The 24,818-nt window shown below is 36.2% G+C and overlaps 4 protein-coding genes across 7 annotated transcripts; 2 read left to right on the top strand and 2 right to left on the bottom strand.

Annotated features, from left to right (window-relative positions):
• The first annotated feature begins 1,989 nt into the window (after window positions 1-1,989).
• Window positions 1,990-4,989, top strand: LOC125203935 (putative phosphopantothenoylcysteine decarboxylase). Of its 3 annotated transcripts, none has more exons than XM_048102451.1 (4): window positions 1,990-2,138; window positions 3,497-3,844; window positions 4,291-4,356; window positions 4,465-4,989. In XM_048102451.1, the coding sequence occupies exons 2-4, from the start codon at window positions 3,500-3,502 to the stop codon at window positions 4,753-4,755; spliced, it is 702 nt and encodes a 233-aa protein (XP_047958408.1). In that variant the 5' UTR covers window positions 1,990-2,138; window positions 3,497-3,499; the 3' UTR covers window positions 4,756-4,989. The 3 variants fall into 3 exon arrangements, with proteins under 3 accessions (XP_047958408.1, XP_047958410.1, XP_047958409.1); XM_048102452.2 differs by lacking the exon at window positions 1,990-2,138 and adding an exon at window positions 2,504-2,639; XM_048102453.1 differs by lacking the exon at window positions 4,291-4,356.
• Window positions 4,990-9,078: 4,089 nt separating this feature from the next.
• On the top strand, window positions 9,079-10,585 carry LOC125207415 (GRAS family protein RAM1-like). The gene has a single exon (XM_048106744.2). The coding sequence runs from the start codon at window positions 9,135-9,137 to the stop codon at window positions 10,491-10,493; it is 1,359 nt and encodes a 452-aa protein (XP_047962701.1). The 5' UTR covers window positions 9,079-9,134; the 3' UTR covers window positions 10,494-10,585.
• Window positions 10,586-10,596: 11 nt separating this feature from the next.
• LOC125207414 (uncharacterized) lies at window positions 10,597-15,737 on the bottom strand. 2 transcript variants are annotated; one of them, XM_048106742.2, is made up of 14 exons: window positions 15,325-15,736; window positions 14,945-15,034; window positions 14,555-14,616; window positions 13,909-14,009; window positions 13,364-13,453; window positions 13,032-13,154; window positions 12,881-12,958; window positions 12,532-12,617; window positions 12,272-12,320; window positions 11,976-12,032; window positions 11,728-11,858; window positions 11,566-11,649; window positions 11,344-11,413; window positions 10,597-11,143 (listed from the first exon to the last, which is right to left on the bottom strand). In XM_048106742.2, the coding sequence occupies exons 1-14, from the start codon at window positions 15,582-15,584 to the stop codon at window positions 10,724-10,726; spliced, it is 1,701 nt and encodes a 566-aa protein (XP_047962699.1). In that variant the 5' UTR covers window positions 15,585-15,736; the 3' UTR covers window positions 10,597-10,723. The 2 variants fall into 2 exon arrangements, with proteins under 2 accessions (XP_047962699.1, XP_047962700.1); XM_048106743.2 differs by lacking the exon at window positions 11,566-11,649 and having other exon boundaries at window positions 15,325-15,737.
• Window positions 15,738-16,821: 1,084 nt separating this feature from the next.
• LOC125208220 (sucrose transport protein-like) lies at window positions 16,822-19,827 on the bottom strand. The gene is made up of 4 exons (XM_048107799.2): window positions 19,334-19,827; window positions 17,863-18,697; window positions 17,175-17,218; window positions 16,822-17,093 (listed from the first exon to the last, which is right to left on the bottom strand). The coding sequence occupies exons 1-4, from the start codon at window positions 19,799-19,801 to the stop codon at window positions 16,920-16,922; spliced, it is 1,521 nt and encodes a 506-aa protein (XP_047963756.1). The 5' UTR covers window positions 19,802-19,827; the 3' UTR covers window positions 16,822-16,919.
• Window positions 19,828-24,818: the final 4,991 nt, after the last annotated feature.

Genomic DNA, 24,818 nt, shown 5'->3' with positions numbered 1-24,818 from the left:
ACAAAAAGTTGATTGGAGTAGAATTGAAGAGAATTAAATGAAAATTGACATGAACAGTTAATTTCTGACTGAATCGTAAAATATGAATGAAAAACACATTGATTAGAATCAGAAGTGAACAGACTTAATGTGTAGAACCAAAAAGTTTTTTTAACAAATATACGAAACCAATTCTGGACTTTAGTAAAAAAATAATACTCAAGGAAATATGGGTCCAATTATTTTAGATTAGTTAAAAGAACAAGTATCCTACCCAAATCTAATTAATCTTATGACAACAAATAGTAGTTTAGTTAGTAGGATCATTCACTCCTACCAATGGGTGTGTACTTAAGTTCTACTTCCTCCGTCCCAATAAATATGAAACATTTAGAGAGTAAAGTAAGAGAGAGAGAAAAGTAGAGAGAGTGATGTTTCCATTTTAAGAAATGTTTCATTTTTAGTGGGACAACCTAAAAAGGAAAGCGTTGCATTTCTAATGGGACAGAGGGAGTAATTTGTACAGTAAAAAAAACTAATTTAATCTAATTTATTGTGAGTGAAAATATTTATATTTAGCTTCCAATCTATCAACTTCTTTTAGTTGTATGTATGGTAGCTATAATATCATCTTTTGTTTTTTTATGAATTTTCCACAAACAAAGGTCGAGTCTGTTTCGGGTAGAGTGAAGCCAAAGCCAAAGCCAATGGCATGCATGGATACAATTTATATGCTTTCAAGACTACTTCAATATAGCTCTACTCCACACACAATTGCATCAATCTCAATCTCATTTTGTGTTGAATTCTTTTGTTATAATACATCATAATAGTAATTGAAATATATACTACTTAATTATCTCAGACCATAATATACGTTGAAAAGTTACTATATATTATAATACATCATATTTGATAGTAATTATTCTAAAAAATGAAAAAAAAAAATCAGAATCATATATCCTACTTTTGAATTTTTCAACCCTTTTCAAAAAATTATTTGATAAAGTGATAATAAATTCTTAAAAATAATTTTATACCCTAATTAGGTACAACTATAGTCTTGATAATAACTAGAAAGTTCACTGATTAGATTATATTAAATAGAAATATAAGATAAAAAATACATGTAAAATATAGTAATTTGGTTAAATTAACAAAATGCGTTTAATTCGATTCCAAACTTGTAACTTTCAAATTTATCAAAATACAATTATATTTTCACATAAAAACAAGTACACATATGTGCCGTGTGATGACCGCAACGAGACCAACCGTATTGCTTGATTGTGATGAGCTAACTATTGTGGCCTCTATTGTAAATTATAACAATATAATTTTATAAACTAGTACCACTTGGTTAATATTCCCAGTTAGATTCACGTTCTATTATAAAACTAATATATAAAATTAAAATTCCATTCAACTAAAATTTTCAACTCAATTTTTTTTACACAAGTCAAAGTGAAACTTTAAGCCGTGAATGAAATGCATATTAGAATTGGGTCACTCACATTAACACGACCCTGCACAAATGGGTGGGCCGGAATGTACATTTTTATTTTTGGTAAAGTGTAAGCATTCCTTTTACTTTATTCTCTCTTACTATATTCACCGTCCACTTAACACACTATTTTTAAACTCCATGCTAAAAGAAATATCTTTATTAACATGGAACGAAGGGAGTATAAGACAATGTTTATAAATAAAAATGAACTATTTTTTTTAACATAACAAACATACTTGGACTATGTTTGGGAGACCGTCAATTTTTCCATCTCAACAACACTTTCATTCATATTATATATTTCTAAAAACAATTACTCATACAACTCTCAATTTTAGTCAAACATGATTGAATTTGCAGAAGGCTTATTAATTATTATTATCAAGGTTTTGGGCTTTGAAGATTTGCAAGCCCCATTACAAATTGGGCCCTCTAAATATTCCATATTCTCCATTTCCCAAACCGGATCGGGTCGGGTTCGGTACTATCCAATAACCGACAGATATATTCGATTCATTGAAACGGAGCTCTCAATTCACTGCACTGCCGTCGCCGGTGAACACCGCCGAATCCGACACGCCCGGCGCGCCTCCAGTTTCCACCACCGTCGCCGCACTCAGCTATTCAGCTACCGCCACTGATCGCGCTTCAGGTTAGTCGTTTGCCTCGAATTTTCGTAATGTAGAGAGCTCGAATTTCATTCGTTTTTCAGCGTTGTTTGAGTTATTGTGGCTGCCTGAGTAATTCTATAGTCGATTTTTGAAAGTGCTGGTTGTTTGCTGCATTTGTATTTGAGAAATCGCTATTCACTAAACATAATTTGTTCGATGAAATGCTTGTTCAGGTTTTCGCATTATTTTTTATAAAATTTATGGTAATCGGATAACTGTAGCTGAATCTGTTTAACCGAATATTGTCAATTTTGAATAAAAAACTTTGATGCTACAGTTGATTACTGTTTTAATTGATTTATGAGACGATCTCAATCATTATAGCAAGCATATAAATTATTTCATAAATAATAAATAGAGTTAAATGCATATCGCCTAATTTTGAATTATAAATCATACACCCAACTACTTCGGTTTCCCTCTTCTTTTGCAACCTCACTTTCATTTCATCCGTGGGTTCTCGCAGTTCATCTCGATTTTAGGTAATTTGACTTCCTTTTTCTTTGCAAAAATTTCTTGATTTCTTGTACTAGCTGGTTTTTTTTTTCTGGGTTCAAATGAATTTTTGGAACATTTGGTTGTTTGACTTTTGTTTTTTTTTTTTTTAATTTTTTTTTCTGGTTCTTGTATGATTGTATCTGGCGATGTATGCATTTGAGAATTGTTTGGTGAATTGTCAATTAACTTTTTCTGCGGTTTCGGTAGCTTGATTCCATTGAATTATCAGTTTCAGTTTACTGTGGTTCTTGTTGGTTTCTCTGATGGCATAATTCACCTACTATTTTCGTGTAACTGTTTATCTGTTGGTTTAATTATTAGTTTGGAGTTTTTGATATTGCGATCCCTTAATCCTTTGCCACAATGTAGAAATTTTAACCTATGAATATTGGTAAATCACTTCTCGTTTGTAGGAAATAATGCATATCTTGACTGCTGATTCTTTGAATGTTTGTAGTCTTATAGAATAAGAAGTTGTGGACTGTTCAAAATGATTATTGCAGATGATAGAACCAGCTCTCAATATTTCAGGATATGTATGTTATCTTTGTTGAAACATCGAGAGGGTCTGCAATCTTTCTTTCTCGGCATTTTTCCTGTTTATTGGATGGAAAATCTGTTCATCTCTTTATCAGAGTGTTTTTTAGTCGAATAGAATAGACTATGCTAAGGTAGATTGTATTGTTACTGTTTTTCTTTTTTTCTCGTCCTGTATGAATAAGAGATTGAAATGGCGCCCCTTATTCAGCTGAGAAATGTGTGAATACATCTTTAGTATTTGTAGTGATGACTAAATTTTTCTGCCTAACACAAGCCATGTCTCAATGACAATGTCGAACAGGATATGGCACACGTAGAACCTGAGAATGCAGACATGAATCTGTATCAAGTAAATAATTTTGTGAGGAGACCTCATATCCTGCTTGCTGCCAGTGGAAGTGTCGCTTCAATAAAGTTTGCTAATCTCTGTCATTGTTTCTCCGAGTGGGCGGAAGTGAAAGCTGTTGCTACCCAGGCATCTCTCCATTTTGTAGACAGGGTAGCTCTTCCCAAAGATGTAGATCTTTACACGGATGAGGATGAATGGTCGAGTTGGAAAAAGATAGGTGATAATGTGCTCCATATTGAGTTGCGTAAGTGGGCTGATATCATGGTCATCGCACCTTTGTCTGCCAATACACTTGCCAAGGTAAGCCACGATGTAGGCTGTTTAAATTTATTTGTTAACATTGCAACCCATCCATTACTAACGATATCTTAAAGAATCTTGTTACACTTGTTATTTTTTTTAACTGATAAACAGCCGGTTACTTCCATATTGAATGATCATTTGGGAAAAAGATTTAACTTGTTTTGCATAGACTTTGTTGATAAAAGTAAAATGACCTTTTTCAATTCGAATGTTTGGGAGCTCATTGTAGGCTATGGATATTTCTTAAGAATACAAGTATTATTTATTATTTGTTATCTTTCTTATAAGAGTTAATTGTATTTTACGTCCCTATCTTTGGTCAAATTTCAAAAATAGACCTTTTGAAAAAGTTGCAATTAAAGCCCAAGCCTGTATTTTATGGGCTCAATATTTAGACGTGGAAGGCCTGAAATCACCATCGTTTTGATGCTTGGGTGGAACAGATAATTCCACATTGGTTTTGGGTCTTCCACATGAGTATTTCGAGCCCGATGCAACTTTTCCAAAAGGTCAGCTTTTTGAATTATTTTGAGGGTCAACCCATTTTTGCAATTTGGCCCAAAGATGTTATTTGACTAACCTTTGTTCGACTTTTTTTTACTTTTCATCCTAAATAGATTGCTGGAGGTTTATGTGACAACTTGTTGACCTGCATTGTCCGGGCATGGGACTACAATAAGCCAATGTTCGTAGCGCCAGCCATGAACACCCTCATGTGGGACAACCCTTTCACTGAACGCCATCTCATGGCGATAGACGATCTTGGTATCTCACTCATCCCCCCGGTGAAGAAGAGGCTGGCCTGTGGAGACTATGGCAATGGCGCAATGGCTGAGCCTTCGCTAATATACTCCAATGTAAGACTATTCTATGAGTCTCGAGAACAATCAGGTGGTAGCAATGTTTAGTCTGATATATCACATCCATTTCAATGAGGAAATACCATCTCAAGTTTGTTAGGTCATGAACAATTTCTTACTTGTAGTGTGGTTTGTCAAAACTGTGATCTGTTAATTAGGAATTTAGTGTGTGCCATTCGAAATCGCGTGCTCGTATGTTGTTATAATGTTCTCTACTTGCCACAGTTATTCGAGAGATTTAGATTCATATTGTCAAAAGGCATAGGCCATAGATTGATTTTATATGACTTTTCATGTGTGATGCATATCTATCTGCTGTTGTGATGCAGTTTCCATAAATTTGTTCATTTGAATCTTAGGTAACATTTTTAGCAACCTTTTATCTATCATGTCTTCCATCAAATTGAATATTTTTATAGGCATGTATTGCAGTTTTGTTCCAGATATTGTATCTTAATGTGGATAAATATATGGAATGGTTTTTGTCGTTAAAAATTAGTACAAAAAAAAAAATGGAAGTTTCCTTTATATTCTTGGCCTAAGCAAATAATTTGAAAACCCAAAGCATGTTCTGTTCAAGATTTTGTACCAATATGAACAAATGGGCCAGCCCACATAGTAGTTTTTATTCACATATTGCTGTAAAAAAAATGTGCCCTTTTGTCATTTTTATGCAACTATAACATAGTAATATCAATTTAATTTGGTTGTAATTCACTAATTTGTTCCAAATCCTCTGATTTTAGGCCTAAATTCCTGCAAATCTTGTTGAAATGTGCTGTGTTCAAATCTTGTTTACATATGTTGAAATCTGTTTTAACAAGTATTGAGGTAACTCGCTTTATATATTACTCCCTCTATCCACCTTTGATTAAGTGTCACAAGTTTTTTTTTTTCATCATTTCACAATTAAGTGTCTTCCTTACTTTTTACTACAACTACTTTACTCTTTAAAGGACTAGTCGCATTCGGCAATACCTAAGATTTTCAGCGCCAACAAATATTTATATATCTACATGCATTTCGTAATTGCAGGTAACAACTTTTTTGGCTTATATACATATGAACCATGCATGCATCGAATATTATGAACTTTGCCAAATGTCCATTTCTTAGTCCAAGGGAAAAGAATCAAAGAAATATATGCTTATAGTGATTAAGACACTGGTTAACATATAGTTTGTCTTATTCATGTACTCCCTCCGTCCCATTGAAGATGATCCACTTTCCTTTTTGGTTTGTCCCAATCAAGATGACCCATTACTTAAAATGGAAACACCTTTATCTCTACTTTATTCCCTCTCTCTTACTTTACTCTTTCCTCTTGCCACACAAAATATAACTGCATAAAATCCCGTGCCGCCCAAGAAAGGACTCATCTTCCTTGGGACGGAGGGAGTATATAGTAATAGGATTTATACCCCCAACAAATCATACAACTTTGTCCTCATCTACACCCAAGGTCACGGAGGTGGGGTCGCCGGTCCGGTCCAGTCGGCCCACAAGAACATCTATCAGGCCACCACCGACTCTGCGTTCAATAGCTACACACCATGAGTATGCGTTCTGTTTCTTGAATCTGTCACTGCCCAAGATTATCCACTTTCTGACAAAGTTGGACACCAAGTTCCTTAATCACAACTAATAAAGAACATATATATGACATTCTTAAAATGATTTTCAAGTTGTTGCCGAGGTGGGACACCACACTAAACCAAACACTGTCTCTTTTGCAATTTTATAGATCCTCGAATTTGTAAAGGGACAACCAACTCACCTAAATGTCAATGCCGGATTAATACCAAACAACACGGATAAATTTTCTCAAATAATTTGATAGCCGGCATTGAGCATGAATATAGAGATGCATGGCTCAAACGGATTACACCGCTCGGCTAGAAACCAGACCATTGATCGTGTCAAGTCTAACCATAACTAGAACCAGAACCGTAAATCGGGTGTTAGAAAATTCAATTTAAAATTTTGTGACATTTCGATTCAAAATCGGAAAAGAGCAAAAATCAAGAAAATTTTGAGGAATAACCATATAAAACCGCTGGTTTGAACCGGAACTAGATCCTAGATTTTCGTTTAACCGGATTCAGCGGTTCGGCTGAGAACCAAACTGTTGATCATGGTTTCGTTCAAAACCATAACTGGAACCGTGACTTAGGTGATTCAATTTCGATATAAAAATTTAAAACCGGTCCAATTCTATCTTTCGCTTAACCAAAACCGACGATTCCAATCCGACAGCATCAAATCATGAATATCTATAATCATCTTCAATAGCGTTGAAATCTACGTCACGTGCGAGCTTGAAGCTGCATTCACATTTGATTTTTTAAGGTTATTTATATGCATTGCTTCATTCAAACGGCAATTTAGATCAAGGAATATTCAACATTTGTATTCGTTTGCTCTTCTAGATTTTCTTGATATTTGAAAATAAATAAATGCTGACAGAAGATAAAGTTATAATCAATTACATAGAAAATCGATTTTGTGATAAATTAACTATGAGATAAAAGTTCATAATTTCTTAAAGTAGGCCTTTAATAAGTGATTAAACTAATCAATTTCGTGACCCATAAGTCATCAATCCAAGGCAAGCATTTTGTCAACCGCCTTACAATAAAAATGGTTGGACAAGATTTGATCTCTAGTTCAGTCTTTAAAACTAGTTCGACATTGATCACACCGTGTGGTTTCATACCACCAGTTCAAGCCTCTCACTCAATGCGTCATTTATTTTCTCCCGCAAGAAAGGGAAGTTCGGGCTCCACCCTCTATTCTACATGTCAAGACAATATTCAATTCTCAAATGACTAGGATTGATTAGTTACTTATACTGTAAATTAATCGAATGAGTATTGAAATAAATTGTAGTACTAATTAATTTAGATATAGTTTATATATGAATGTCAATGGAAAATTAACACACTCTAATTCGGACATGAAACATGCCCAAATATATGCTTGTTTTCTAAGCATATAGTCAAAAATATAAGTGAAGAATATTAAGTATACATATAACTCCAAATACATAATTTGAAACATTAACTTCCAAAAGTTGTGAATCTTTCGATTGTCAAATAATTATATTGGACTTCTAATTAGCATTGTGCTGGATCACGAGCTCTTATAGTTTATAGTTAAAAGGATAGTTGGATCTTTTATTATATAGTATTTGACTATTTTCTATCAATATTATGCAACTACAATACAATCTCCCCTCAACGCTAATGACAAAGACATATTCCATATTCATGCGAATATTTGAGTATCAAAACAACAGTATACAAATAGTATGTTACATAGTTTAGTCCATGTTGTTATTATTATTTTTTATCCATTTAGTTTGCTTCCAATATATATTAAAAATTATTGTTGATGCCGTTCATTTTACGTATATATTACATAAAAATCAAATCTCAATTTACACAAATTTTCTATAACTTCAAAAAAATGAATAAAAGATCAAATCGATTCTTGAGTTTTATGTAATTTGTACAATTAATATCATGAATATTAAACAATAACATTTCCCACAGTATAATGCTCACATTAACTAGGTAATATAATAATTTTCTATATATACCCCACACTTATTGTAGGATCGGACACAGTGAAGAAAGTCGTCGCTAACAATGGATGACAGACAACGAACAGAGTGAACTCTAACCGAAGTCATATTTGATGTAACTTATAGATAGTCGGCGGTAAAGTCGATCGACTCGAGTTCAACCCCACCTAAATCCGCCACATTGTGGGCCCCCCAAAACTGGCATCTATATGCATGGAAAAAACAGTAGCTATATCAAAAACGCATAAAAAAAGGTCCATTTGATATCCATTATAGTCAAACAGAGAATACCAAACTCTGTAGCACTTTCCAACCTCTTTTTGTTGTCTTCTGACAACTACTCTTTTCTCGACGGAAAGTCAAATAAACTTGCATAAAAATGACATAGAATCTAGAAGGTTTTTTTAGTTTTTATCAATTCTTTTAGGAAAGAAAGAATCTCGAAGTTGGAACATGAGATTTTGTACAAATTGGACAAAGTCTCGAAGCCGACGGTTAGTATATTTAGATGCTTCAATTTTTCTTTATTTTTTATTTGTCGACAGCAAATATATACATGTCATTTCTTGACTTATCCGAACTGCCCCAACACAACAAAATACCATTTTGGTAAAATTAAACAAATAAATGAATAAAATGCAATCCAATTCTTGACCTTGAACGTTGAAATTTAAGCCCAAAAAGATATTCTTTTTCTTTCTCCATCACCATACGTATGAGTATTGAACTAATTCAAATTTGAAGTTAAATCATCTTGTCTATATTCTCCCATGAAATTCCCCTCCCTTTCCTACTTTTATTCCTTCTCTCTCTAAAAAACCAACCTCTCTCTTTCTTTCTCATGTTGGAGATGGATATCATGGACCAAGAGGACTTCTTGACCCTCAAACTCTCCCAAACCCCGGGCCACGACCGCGAGGGAAAGAGGAAAAGGACTATAATCCCGAGTTTGCCTTATGAAATCCCCGAGGAGGGCAAGATCTTCGACCTCCTCCAAACGAGGGAGGCAATGCTAAAGACGGATCACAACAAGAGATCAAACGGAGGCGAAGGCCTCCATTTGATCCACTCGCTCCTCGTCGCCGCCGCCTCCGTGAACGAAAACCACGCCGCCTCGGCCCTCGAGAATCTCGCTCAACTCTACCGTTCCGTCTCCTTGAGAGGCGACTCCGTCCAAAGAGTTGCGGCCTACTTCGCCGACGCCCTCCTCGCCCACCTCCTCACCCGGAAATCGCCCTTCTACGATGCCATCATGAAGGGCCCCTCGCCCGAGGAGGAGTTCCTGGCATTCACGTCCCTCTACAAGGTCTCGCCGTTCTACCAATTTGCTCACTTCACGGCCAACCAAGCCATCATCGAAGCATTCGAGAGAGAGGGCGGTAGGGCTCTCCACGTGCTCGATTTCGACGTCTCCTACGGCTTCCAATGGCCCTCCCTCATGCAGTCCCTATCAGAAAACGCCACCCCAACAAACAAGATCTCTCTAAAGCTCACTGCCTTTGGTAGGAACATGGAACAGATTCAAGAAACTGAATCAAGATTGGTCAGTTTCGCAAAAGGCTTCCCCAACCTCGTTTTCGAGTTCCATGGCCTTGTTCGAGGATCCAAGAATGCGAAGGTGAGGACGAGGAAGAACGAGACAATCGCTATCAACTTAGTATTCCATCTGACTTCACTCAAAACCCTCTCCAAAATCACCGAAACTCTATCCTACGTCTACTCTCTTAACCCCTCGATCATCGTTCTAGTTGAGCACGAAGGCAAGTGCACCAGCAACAAGTTCTTGCCTAGATTCATGGAGTCTCTGCATCAATTCGCAGCCATTTTCGATTCACTAGATGACTGCCTTCCATTAGAGAGCGGTGAGAGGCTGAGCATTGAGAGAGATCATCTAGGGAGGGAGATCAGGAGTGTTATAAACTACGATAGAGACGACAGCGAGAGCTGTCCAAGGTTCGAGAAGATGGAGACGTGGAATGGGAGGATGGAGAGAAGGGGGTTTGTGGGAGTTGAGCAGAGCTGCAGGGCTGTGATGCAGGCAAAGTTGCTGCTGAAAATCAGAAGCCATTGTTGCCCTGTAAAATATGATGGAGAAAATGGTGGTTTTAGAGTTTTTGAAAGAGAGAATGGCAAAGCAATCTCCCTAGGATGGCAAGATAGGATTCTTATTACAGCCTCATCTTGGTGTAATGGTGTATGATAGATTCTTGTATGAAATGAAATTCTTTAGTTCTTTTCTTTTTCTGTTTTTTTAGTGTAAAGTTTCTTCAAATATGAAAGACATGAAGCCAAAACCATAAACATAACAAATGAAGAGAACTTTCCTTTAAACTTATTTAACTATAAAGAGCCTAAGTTTCATATTTCAAAAAGTTTTAAATGGAGATCACATTTTACTTGTTAAAGACGCGGCACAACGGCTGTGTCCGATCATTTCGATCCTCTTCCTGGTAAGCTTTTCATCAATTTCTTTCGGTGGAGATAACGTAGCGCAGCCCCAGCCAGGGGCCAAGATGACATGATGGCTATGTAAGCAAGCAGCCAGATCGACTTGTTACTTTGACGCGAAAGTTGGTGCAAGCATCTCTGAATGATCCCTGAGCCCTTCGAACCACCATCATCTTCAGAGGATTGAGCATCATTGGTAGCAAAATGGGATTTCCTTCCACTAGAGACGTGGTTGTCGGTGACTGGAACTGTTTGATCAGTCTGACTGTGATTTTCAGGCGTCTCCTCGCCATCTATGTGCTCGTTGCCCATTGCAGCCACCATTCCATCAGTCAGGTTGAGATAGGGACCTTGATCGATCGAAGTTTGCATAAGAGGAGAATGAGGCCCGGCACTTTCCGCCTGCAATCATGAGAACATATTAGGGGGATTGATTACTGACATCATAAGATTGATATTTTATGTTTGAGAGATCAGATGATCAATAAAGCTCACAACTTGCTCGGGTTATCGAAGCATGTGGTTGATTAGACGACGTTATTTTCTTATCACCAAAAGTAAACACCAGAGATAGCTATTAGATGGACGAAAAGACCGTGCACCTTGTTCTGTTTGTGCATGTATGGACTCGAGAGTAGAACTCCGAGAAATTCATTAACGGCTCTCACCCACCTGTGGAAAGAAGAAGAATTTTATGCAAAACACTGCACTAATGAACAAGACGATGTTCTTGTAGCTATTTTATGATTCTCTCAATTAGTATATGCAGTAACTCAGAAGCTATAAATAACTCGACCAGAAAATAAATTGTTAGAATGAAGTACCATAGGCGAGATACAGTTATGCCTTCAAAGAACGCGAGATGTCCACCGTGCAGAGATGTAGCTAAGACTACGTTTTTATTTGCTCTACCATAATAAAACATCTTAGCACTATAAACGGTAGAAAGGAAGTCAGCAATTATGGAAAAATATAAGCAACTCTACCGGCATTCGTCCCAAGGAATGGCTTCTTTGGTGCAGACTGGATCATCCAATGCACTTATGCAGAGCAACGGAACTGAAACTTGTCCAATAAAAGCAGAACCGCTACATCGTCTATAGAATGTATCCACAGTCTTGAGCAAACATAAAAAAGTTCCAATACGTTAGTTAGGTAGAATTTATGCCGAGTTTGAAGGAACGGAGTAAATTTGAAAAGCTCCAAATATTCAGAAACGGGGAACAAGAGGTACCTCGTATTTACCAACTAGGCAGGTGGCATGGGTATCAAAATCCCGAACAGTTCGTGACTACATATAATAAAGGTATCATCGGCAAATGAAAACGCTAAATAACACTAAATTACTTCAATGTAAAACTGTTCGAACAAAAGTAGTTCAACATTATTACGTAAGATTCTAGCATCAAGCCTCAATTAACATTCATTAAGATCCTAGCTTGAGAACGATACAGTTACTTATTTTCGTATGATTATTACAAAAATATGACGTGTACAGTTCACAAATAGGCAAGAATGTGGAAGACTAACCTTTATTATACCATCCCAATTAGCAAGGCGAGTATAACGAGTTTCATGTCTGCATAATGCAAGCAAACATACTTGAGTTAGTTAAGAGAATAACAGTCCTCGACATATAAAGAAAAACCTACCCATGATGGAAAACAAATAGATGTAAGAGTATGGAAGCCGTCCATATTTCAATTTTTAAGTCCATCAATTTTGGCATTCCCAAATTATTCAATTGCCTATATTAGTAAAGAATTATGTAAGAAGGCAATGCAACATACAGCTGCGCATAGCCTTGAAGACCAATAGTAAGAGCTCTGTCATATAACTTTTGAATAGGCCTTCGAGATATAAACCTGGAACTGATCTGAAATGTAGAAAATGGAAAAAAAAATTGGAATATGAAACTAAATAACCAAAACAAAATGTTAACACCAGGAAAAAGAGTCTGTTATTAGGATATAGTTCGAAAAATATTATATACGCAGATTTTGAGCTCACTCAGCAAAGTTGATAGAGTTTTCGCGTAAAATCACAATAATTTGTCTGATCAGAGTACTCTCAGGCCAAGTCTAATTGCCGTTAAATAAACATTTTTAGTTCAAATACACGTAGTTCAGATCAACTGACCAAGAGATCCCAGGGAGAGCAAACTGCTGCAGCACCTGCAATCGGAACATTTTCTCCGTCCTCTCCAAGATATTTTACCTTAGTTCAAAGGGCATGCTCGATCAACATTGTCATTCCATTGTAAGCATGAAGACATAAGGCAGAACTCTACCAGAATGTTTGCACCGATACTTGTTCCCACTACAAACAACGGAGCCGCAGAATATTCTTTATGTAAGTGGTTTATAACTTCACGTACATCTTCAGTCCAACCAGCATTATAAAAGCAATCACTCTGTTAAGTTACGAATTAATATCAGTCGGTATACAATGATTGAGAGCAAATGTACAGTGATGGATTTTCCAAAGATGAAATATGCCCATGTCTAAATTAAAACATGCTATCACTTTAACATAATAAAAACAAATGCTCGAGAAATTAAGTGCAATTGAAAAGTCATTCTTCTGCTTATTTTGCTGACTTCTTCCATCCTTAGTACTTACAGTAATTGAAACGCCACCCAGTCCTCGATGATTGCTGACAACCACATTCAATCCATTTTTTGCAGTACCAAAGACGATATGTTTCATGTACTGCAGCCATAGAGGAGTAGCTAATTACACATAAAAATTGTAGAGAAAAACAACTCTTTACCAATTCATAATGTCCCAATCTATCATATGAATACCCAGTTGATGTCAAAAGATATCAATGTTCTGGATAGCATGTACACACTGCAATGATCAAGCTAAAGCTCGATTTTCCCCTTAAAATATCATCTTGAACTTCTGTTGATAGATTCAGGTTCAACTTAAAGGCAAACATGACACAAATTAACCAAAAACAAGTGTGGTATGGCTATGCGATACATTTTCTTTTGCTGTGTATTGGAGTTCATTTCACATTTTTTTAAGATTCATACTCACATATCAAAGACAGAGACAGAGGCAATACTTCAAATAACTGATTTTATACAATAAAAAGAAAATTAGATGATTAATAGGATGCATGACTCTTGTAAACTGCGGAAACAAAACTGTTGGCTTACAGGAGAAGCCGAATCACTTGTTAGTCCAGGAATTATAATAACAATAGGAGTTGCGTCGTCCTTTGCAAGGACATTATCATTTTGAACAGCTACGCCAGAAACTGCCACAAAAGCAAGGAAAATATCAAAAAGGACGAACAGAATTCGACAACGAAAATGAAGAAACAAGACACTTATCCAAAACATACCAACAAGCCAAAAGTTTTGAAACATTCCAAGAAAAAGAAACTTGCATTTCATGCGCTACAAATAGATAGTTCTTCTCCATCATCTAATAGTTATAGTATTTTACATTGTTTATTCATAGCCTTACTCAGAAGATGATGCTTGAGAGAAAAATTTCATAACCAAAGGTCCAACGCAGGATGCAGTAATTAAATTCCATAGAGGTAACTAACTAAAAGCCAAAACTCCCAAAAACCAAAATGGGTTTAGATTAAATAGCAATCCAATTCAAGGAGACATAGTAATTGAACATGGAACATGTAATGATAGAACTATTCATATAAAAGTTTTATATGCCATTTAGTTTTTTGGATATCCACAAAATTCATCGTGACGTTCTTACAGTAAACTATTGTGTGTGCCATGTTTTGCTACGTGCCTCAGCCAATTTCACTTAATCACTTCGGTGTGATATCTTTACCATCAGAATGCAACAGCCAATCGAGAGCAAAAGTTCCACCGTCAGATGCATGAAACATCTGCCTGAAGATACACAGAAAAATCAGGTGAATAAAAATAACACATCTATGTACAATATCAACAAACCAAAAATCCCTAATCCACTAATTATATTTAATCTTTGAAGAAGTAACAGATGATTTCACAGCTCTGTTTTTCCAGCAAGGAATGCAACTGGAACAAAATGGACTGTTCAAAAATAACAATTTATCTCAAGAAATCCGAATTCCACCGATCATACATATATTACTTTGAACATGACAATTCTCCACATAGTCAAGCATAACTTCGCATGAACTTATAAAAGTGAATGGCTGAAAACATTTTACAATCGACATTACAAGAACCTCACCTTCTATATGTGAACACCGGAGGCCTCCCAAAGAAGTTCAGAAAAGATGTTTGGATATGCGGGCTCGAGAGCCACGGTGTAGCCAAGTACCTATTGTAGCACAAAGAGAAATTATACGGCAGATAATTAGCTAAAAAAAACAACCTAAATCAAGCACTCCCTCCATCCCGATTCCCAAGTCAATTGAGTCGTGTTCCTTTTTGGAATGTCCCGAGCTAAATAGATCATTTCCCTTTTTGGCAAAACTCAACCTTTTTAATCCCTCTTACTTTATGCTACCTTCAATTATCTAGTTTATCAAAATAAGCATAGTTTGAGGCTCTCAAATATCACTACAAAATCATAAATTTGATGTGAACATACAATTTCTTCGACACTACCTCCCGTGAAGCGTCGGGCACTTCGACACAACCCCATGATAAATCTCCGAGCTCGAATTGTACGTCAAAGAAATGGGGGCCCCACGAAATCCAGTGAGAAAATCGTGAAAAAAATGGAATTCCAAGAAATTGTACAAGAAGACAATGATAGAGAAAAGGGCCGCCGCCAAATAATGCGACAGGGGAATCGCGATGGCCGACTTGAGAAGCAGCTCGTAAGCAGCAGCTGGACTTTCCAGAATTGCGTCGGAGCAATCCATGGAGCTGACAAAAGCTACGATTTTTAATCAAACAAAAGCGAATTCTATAAAATTGGGGAAGTGGGTCGGATTTATTTTGCTGAATTTGAGATTTTATGTCGCGTTTTTGTTCTCTGCGTTGCGACGGTGAGTGTTGACGGTGTGAGATTGGTAATAAACATGAGGTCTTGGTGCGGTGGCTTTGTCTACAGTAGTTTACAATTGCAACTTGGGGAATAAAAGGTTACGTATACAAATTATTTGATTTGATGATTTTTCGAACTGATTATAATTATATGAAAATTAAGTTTTTAATGTTAAAATGTGTACATTATATTATTATAATACTACGTTTTTGTTTTTATAATTTTATGCACAAAAGTGAAACAAATAACCATACTCTAGTACTGTTATTTGTTATGTTACGTAACATATCTTCACAAAAATTAATTTACAATTTTACAGGGAGTACTAATAAACCAGCTTTTTTCATTATAGTCGTATTATTATGGATACCTATTAATCTTCTTTTTTTTTCCTTGGGTTGTAGTAGTAATTATTTAGTTTAGCCTATCCTGAAAAAATGATGATTGATGTTGAGTTGAATTAAGTGAGTAATTTTCACGAATGAAAATTAGATAAGTTTAAGGATCATTTTTATTGCTTTCAGATTTTTTCTTTCTTTATTACATAAACGTTATGAAAAACATATTCATATATTAATTAATTTATAACGTATTTTAGTTCAGAAAAAGAAATGGAATGTTAGCAATTACTTGGCATAATTTTGTTTACAGAAATTTACTCAATTTTAATATGTACTGTACTGTACTACTTAAATGTTTAATATTTTGGTCGAACACAAGGGGAGACATAAAGTAAATTTGGATCTAATATTGAAGATATCGATTCTCATAGAGTTATTTGAGACTGAGCCATAAAATAAATTTGGATCTAATATTTTGGTCGAACACTAGGTAAACCATAACTAATAATGAAAATGACTACTATAATTTAAATATTTTAGATTCTAATATAGCCATTTAAGGCAGAATGTAATTATGTAAACCATGATAATTAAAAGAAATTGACTCAATATTGTTGATAAAACTAAAGAGAGACATAATTTAAAGATAAATTAAGACACCAAGATTTAATAATAGGCATCCGCATCACATACAATCACCTTCATCACTGATAATAGAAAAAAAAATGTTAAATCACAACAACTACACTTAGCGTGTACAAAATAATCCGGACCAAAAAAATTAATTTGGGCAAAAAAATTTAAAAATCCCAATTTAATTTGAAGGTGAATGATGATTGATAAGGATCATAAGATGCTGAATTTGGTAGCTAGTGACCCCCTCCGCCACTCAAATTTGTCAAGGCACCGGTAGGCGGCGACGGGAGCAGCGTAAAGGCCAAAATACCGCTCACGACTGCGGACACTGCTCCGACGATGAATGCCGGTATGTTTCCGCCGCCAAAGAGGGCATCCCATGGACCACTCAAAACAGAAACAAACATCTGCATACATGGATGAACAAAAACTATTAATGAAAACAACTTGGTAATCAACATATATTTATAATTAATTTCATTAGTTACCTGTGGAATAACAATTGCAAGGTTTAGAAGTCCAAGTGATAGACCTGCAAAAGAATTTGATTTGATTAGATATATATGTAGTTTAAAAAAAATGGGATGGCATTGTAAATCAATAAAATAAAAGAAAATTTATTACCAAGCTGGAAATAATAGAAGTGTAAACATACACCAATATACCCTTCAGGGAAATTTTTTTGAAAAATAATTCAAATCAAGTAATCTTGTAATTGGATTACTGTTACACCGTTACACGAAATTGAATCAGAATACATATCTTTATATCGTGTAACGTTATTATATTTAAAAATATAATGATGTTACAACAGCTACGATCTCTATATTTTATTCATACAAGTATTATTTTTATTTAGTACATGTCATTATCTACATATCCATTCTCTCAATCTAAATGACATATTTTGTGTTTAGGGTATACAATAGAATGGTTTCACTAGTAAATGTAATTTTTTTTGCAATGCACCAAGATAGAAAAAATGATTTTGTTGCACAAATGCATGACTATATATTTTTCATGAAAAATTATTTTTAGAAGAATTAAAATCGCGTGATTGTGTATCAGTACATATTAACCTAATACACAATCACGCGATTTTAAATCACTTAACAATATAAAATGCACCATCATACGATAATAAATTACGACCATGCGCATCGTTAGAGTGCATACCTTGTCCGGACCCGGAATCGCTAGAGAAAATCGAAGCCAGAGCGAAAGGGATACTGAAAGTGACCGCCAGAGGGATTCCAAGGAACCCGAAGATCGCCAAAGCCCCAATCTTAACCCCAGCCTCCGGCTTCAGTAGCACGCCATCGGGCCCATGATGGCGAGCGCCCTGGGCGGACTTGGTCACGACCACAGTCATGGCCAAGCCAATTGCAAGGAGAAAATTAGCCCCACCCCAAATCTTCTTAACCCCAACGTACCCCTTAGACAAAAACTGCACCCCGAGCGAGGCGAACGCCAGCACGACCGAGTTGATCATCAGCCCCAACGCGCCAGCATGGACGCCCTGATCGTAGAGCGTGCCCACACCTACTGTGCCGCCGTAGACCTCTTTCCCCATCCAATCGGTGTCGAAGAGGAGGAAAGGGAACCAGGCGACCCAATTGAATGCGGTGACGAGCATCACGATCCACATTGGCCGGGGGAGCCCCTTCAGCGAGCTGAATAGCTCCCCGAACACGGGGATCTGCTTCTTCTTTGCGGGATCTGGGGCTGCTGCGGGTTGGTGGGGGGATTCGGTGACAAAGAGGAGGGCGAGGACGGTGGTGGTAAGGAGGAGGCAGATGGCGATGATGAAGCAGGTTTTGAGATTGGCGCAGTAGTCTTCGCAGGCGGTGGTTTTGGAGAAGGGGAGGATTTTGTAGAGATGAGTGTAGGAGCCGGCGGCGTAGCCGAGGACGTTTCCGACTGCCATGAAGAAGGAGAAGAGCGCGTTTGCGGTGCTCATCCTCCGCGCTTCTCCGCCCGAGAGATCCGCTAGCAAAGCCCTGCACGGCCCCTGCGTGTGTTCCAAAATTGAAATTTCAGTTACAAAACTCTGAGGCTCCGTTAGTTACACAGAATTGGAATTGAATTGAAATTTAAATTCTTTGGAGAATCCTATGTTTGGTAAAATGAAGAATTGATATGAAATTGAATTAACATATTTGGTAAATATACACACACTACATATTCACATATTTCACACACTACATATACTACACACACTTCACATTCACATATTTCACACACTACACACTAGCTGTGAAATATGCGTAGTGTGTGAAATGTGTGTTGTGGATATATAGTGACATTTTATGATTATTTGGATTTTGGAATTATGAAATGTGTGTTGTGGATATATAGTGAAATTTTATGATATGAAATTCAAATTGTGAAATTGGAATAATTGAATTGCAATTCAATTCTAAATCCAATATTTTTGTAATGTCCAAAAGTGGATTTGGAATTGGAACTCCAATTCCAATTTCAAGCCCTCAATTCCATGGTACCAAACGCACCCTAATTTTGAAAAATTGGAGCAAATTGGCTCTAATTCCAAATCCACTGCCTTATATTCCGTGGTATCAAACGCATCCTATTTTTGAAAAATTGGGAGAAATTGGGGAATTCGATTGCGGAATTCAAAATTCACCTGCAACATGTTGTTAGCGACGTCGAGGATCCAGAATCCGACGACGAACACGGCGGTGGCCCGGGGCTTCGGAGCCTTCCCGAGTGGGTCGCCGCTCGCGACCCCGATGTCCGCCGCAAATCCGATCAGAAAAACCGCGACGGCGACGAGCGCCGCTCCGGCGGCGATAAAAGGTCGGCGCCGCCCGAATCGAGATCTGCAGTGGTCGCTGTAGTAGCCGGCGATCGGCTGGACGAGGAGGCCGGAGATCGGGCCGCAGAGCCACACGAACGCGGCCCAAGTGTGGGGCACTCCGAGGAGCTGAACGTAAGGGGTCAAGAGGGAGAGCTGTAGGGCCCACCCGAATTGGACTCCGGCCGCTATCGCCGCCACCGCGATGATCACTCGGATCGGCGCCTTTCCCTGCTGCGGCGGCGACTGCTGAATCTCCAGCGAAGACGGGCCGGCGCCGTCGATTTGAGTCGCCATTTTCTGCTGTTTCTCTCTCTAGATTGTGTTTTCTCTCTCTATGTTTATGTATGCATGCAGAGTGAGCTCTGATGGGAGTGAAACGGAATTGTGATTTGGGGTTTTATAACTGATTTTGGCGGATAACGACATATTGGAAAATGGATAAAGAATTAAATTTAATTAAATGTGAAATCTATTTACGGTTAAAAAGAGAATACTTGTGGATAAGCTGGAATTAAAGACAGCATCTGATGACTGTTACAAATCTTGTCATTTGCTTAGTAAATTGGAATTAGGAATTTCTTACTTATTAATCCCTCCGTCCCGAATAATTCAGGTCAAAGTCATTTTGACCGGGTACGAGTTTTAAGAATTGTAATGAAAAGTAGATTGAAAAAGTTAGTAGAATGTGGGTCTGACCTTTATATATTAGTTTTATAATAAAATGTTAGTAGGAATGAGTTAGTGGAATATGAGGTCCACTACCAAAAATGGTAAAAATGAAGTAAAACAAATTATGTGGGACGGACCGAAATGGAAAACTGAGACGAATTATCTGGGACGGAGGGAGTATACTTTTGGATGAAATTGAATGCTATCCATATTGACAGTTTACTTTCTTATTTTTCCCTCTTGGCCGTATCCATTTATTAATTTTTATGTGCATTTTCCACTTTTATCCATTCCATAAAAATATATGTATTTCATTTTATTAAAAGTTATCAATTTATTATCAATATACATATATCGATTTATTTACGACTTATGCTATTATTATACACTACTAATAATATGGGTCATACTATCCATTAACATTATTTTAACTATACTTCTCTTTCTCTCTCTTACTTTACTAATTTTCTTTTAATTTCTGTAACATATCAATTGTCTATATTTTTATGGAACGGAGGAAGGAATATTAAATAATCTTGATTGCTTTTAATAAATAAATTTTTACATACTGTGTATGAATGCCCAAGAGTTTATCCTAATCCAGAAATCATTATGAGTAATTAAGGATTGTACAGTATACATGATTTGGATTGGATGAGATAAATGATGGAGATAGAGCGGGAATGGAATGTAATTAAGATAATATTGTTGTTATTTAGTAATAGGAAGTTTATAATGGTAGTACTCTTTCCCTTCACAATTTAATGGGTAATTTTGACTCAGGCACGGTTTTGCGCAATTGCTTAACTTTATAAAAATAAATAAACGGAAGGTGGAATATGAGACTATTTTTAGTATGTAAATGTAAAAATTAATGCAGCGAGTCCGCATACTAAAAATAAAAAAAGTAAATAAATCTTTAAATTATGGATAGTCTCAAATAACAAAATGGTTCTTGAAATGGAGGAATCATTTAAAAAACCATTTTGTTTGAATTTTTCGTGATTTATAGAATCATTTAATTATTTCACTTTTAGTATGTAGACTCATATTAAGCCAACGTTTTTACACTGACAATCTAATATAAAACTATTTTAATTGGATCCCATATATTCCACTTACTTTTTTCTTTAATTTTTTTTTATAAAATCTATAATATTTTAAAACTCTCAAAAAATCTTTAAAATTTAAATGACGAGTGAGGGAGTATGACTTATCACTAGGAGATGAAGTCAGATTTTATTCGAACTTATCCACAATCATCCCTTCTTAGGACCTAATTAAATACTACTCCCTCCTAGACATGCCCACGGTTCGTAAACCGGCAGTTCCAGTTTCGGGAAATGTGGAACCGGAACCGAATCGTGAGGCTATTTCATGGTTCCGGTTTCGGTTCAAAAACCGGCGGTTCCGGTTCCGGATTGGAACCGTCGGTTTTTCGGTTATTTTTTACGGTTTTTCACGGTCCCGAACCACCGGTTTCTGGCGGTTTTTCGCGGTTCCGGCTCGGTTTTACTGTTTTCTGACGGTTTTTCACGGTTCCGGTTTGGAACGTCCGAACCGACGGTTCCGGCACAGTTTCGGTTCGTAAAATTTGAAACCGGAACCGGCCCACGATTCAAAATATGGCAGTTCTGGTTCAAGAAAAAGTCACGGTTCCGGTTCGGAACCGGAACTGGCGGTTACGGTTTCGCGGTTAACCGCCGGAACCGAAAACCTTGGGCATCTCTACTCCCTCCGTCCCACTTTAGGAGTCCCGGTTGAGTTCGGCACGAGTTTTAAGAAATGTAAAGGAAAGTGGGTGAAAAAAGATATTGGAATGTAGGTCCTACTTTTTTATACTCCCTCCGTCCCACTTAAGATGACACGTTTTCCTTTTTAGTTTGTCCCAACTAAGATGACACATTTCCTTTTTTGGTAACTTTCTCTCTCCAATTAATACACTCAACCACTTTTTCTCACTCCTATTAAAATATTCATCTTTCTTTATCTCTCTACTTTAATACTTACACCCACCTTCTTTCTCTCCAATTAAACACTTAAACCAATAACTCCTAAAATCCCGTGCCGGCTAAGCAATTTGTCATCTTAGCCAGGACGGAGGGTGTATTAGTTTTATACTCCCTCCGTCCCGCTTAAGATGTTACGTTTTCCTTTTTAGTTTGTCCCAACTAAGATGACACATTTCATTTTTTGGTAACTTTCTCCTCCAATTAATATACTCAACCACTTTTTCTCACTTCTATTAAAATATCCATCTTTCTTTATATCTCTACTTTAATACTTACATCCACCTTATCTCTCTCCAATTAAACACTTTAACCAATAACTCCTAAAATCCCGTGCCGGCTAAGCAATGTGTCATCTTAGACGGGACGGAGGGAGAAATAAAATGTGAGTGGAAAAAGGTTAGTGGAATGTAGGGCCTAATACCATTTATGAAATATTCCAACTGAGACTCCTAAAGTGGGACACCCCAAAACGGTAAATCGGGACTTCTAAAATGGATGGAGGGAATAGTATTTTGCAAATCAGAAAACAGTAAATCACTCGATATTATTATTCCATAAAAAAAGAAAACAATATAATGGATATATGTCCAAATAAAGAAACGGGCAAGTAATTAAAAACCTGGTAGTATAACATTCAACATTAATTAATTTTTGGATTATTTTTTTCTTATAAATTTGGTTCATGCATGAAGATATTGTTTCTTTCCCGGCCTCTGGGATGCCATCTTCGGCTATAAACCTACCGGCCTTTGGGATGCCATCTTCAGCTATAAACCTACCGGCCTTTGTCACCGGAGCGATGTACGTCCATCGTCTTGAGTGGCATTTTGGCCCCGACCATGCTCTCGTTGTCGTCGGCCTAGACGTCAGCCTTGGCAAAACAAGAGTTTGAGTACCTAACTAGTTTATCATCTCACCATCATATGTATTCACCTTCAAATTTTAATTAGCCCTCTTTAATTAATTTGGTCTTTTCAATTTCTGAGCCAAATTAATAGGAATGTATTCATTTGTACACGCTAAGCATTATTAAATTAATTTTACAGGATTCATTTGAGGTTGTTGAGACATTTAGAAGTGATTAGTCAAATAGTAGTATAAAAAATGTGAAGTCAAAGTAAACGAATTTAAATATCGAGTCAATCACTCTTTGATGAATGAGATCGGATAAACTTATTTTCTTTCAATGTGGTAAGTTGAGAATATGAAGGTGTAGAGGGAGAATGAGGGGTTTTATGAGATACACAAAATTAGAAATTTTTATAGAGAAATTAGGGGAGATTTCCCAAAATAAGTATAAATGTTTAGTCGACAATTACAATTGAACATATCTTCTAATATCAACAAAAAGCAATTTGCTCAAATGTAAACTAACGCATGAAAAGAACCACACACATTAATGTGTATTTTTATTCTTCAGTTATATTTGTTCTAATTTATTAAATTGTTACAAAATTCAAGATTGCTATATTGTTACTTTATTATTAAGGGATAATTATTATTTATATCAAAACATTTAATTGGCTTCGAGTCAATTACATAACTTGTAAATCCGATGAATTAAACCATAACTTATACTTCCTCATTTTATGTAGTAAAGACATTTCTTTCTAGCATGAAGATTAAAAGGTGTGTAATGTGTTAAATAAAAAGATAATATAGTAGAAGAGAGGAAAAAATAGAGATGATAAAGTAAGAGACGTGAAAAAGTAAAACTAAGAAAAATGTGTTACTTTTTCTAAAAAAAATAATTTTATTACTATGAATTGCCCAAAATGAAAAAATGACTATACTACTAAACAGACAAAAGGAAATAGTAACATTTATAATTGTTCAATTCAAATTATTTTGCGCTGATTTAGTAGGACAATTATGATTTAAAGCACAACTCTTTTTTCCAAATTAAAGCAGAGGTGGACAGTGCAATCGACCTAGACGCATCAGTATACCTAAAATCTAAAATATATTAATGTCACGCTATTAAATTGCGTCACACAATCGCCAAAAAATAAATCATAGGATCTAATTGTGAATATTAATTCAAATCCTATCTATACAATATATAAATGGGAAGTTTTGGATGTATTTATGTAAATCAATTATAATTCAAATGTAATTATTTTAAATTTTACATTAAATTAAATATATATAATTTAAAAGCCAAAACATGTGATTTAGTGGAGTGAGTGGGAGGTTGTGATTAAATGGAGTGAAACGGTTTTAAAATGGGACTCTCTCATATTATTACATAGGCTATAAATATGTGATACGGAGTATTTGGTAGCAACAAATTCAATCATACACTCAGATAGTATATTTTTATGCAGAATGGAGAATTGGTGTTTTTATTCTTACTATTGGAAGAAGCTTCATATTATATGAGCATATGACGATTCTTCGCATTAATCGGTGATTTGCATCATTTAAAAAATATGTGTTTCAACCTTAATCTCTTCAACAAAGATTAAGGGAAGAAGAAGTAAGGAGAAACAAATAACGTGAAGTGAAGGGAGTCTGCAACGACAATGGCTAGGTTAGAATTCTAAAAATAAAAATATTTTTTGTCCTTTCATCGAATGCATGTGGTGTGAATTGTTCGATTGTGTATATTCACGGGTTTCATCTTATGC

This window comes from Salvia hispanica, chromosome 6 (assembly GCF_029641045.1).
Source record: "Salvia hispanica isolate PSC_SH4W2 chromosome 6, Shi_PSC_v1, whole genome shotgun sequence".
NCBI classification, from domain to species: Eukaryota; Viridiplantae; Streptophyta; class Magnoliopsida; order Lamiales; family Lamiaceae; genus Salvia; species Salvia hispanica.
This window is presented reverse-complemented; position numbering and strand designations above follow the sequence as displayed.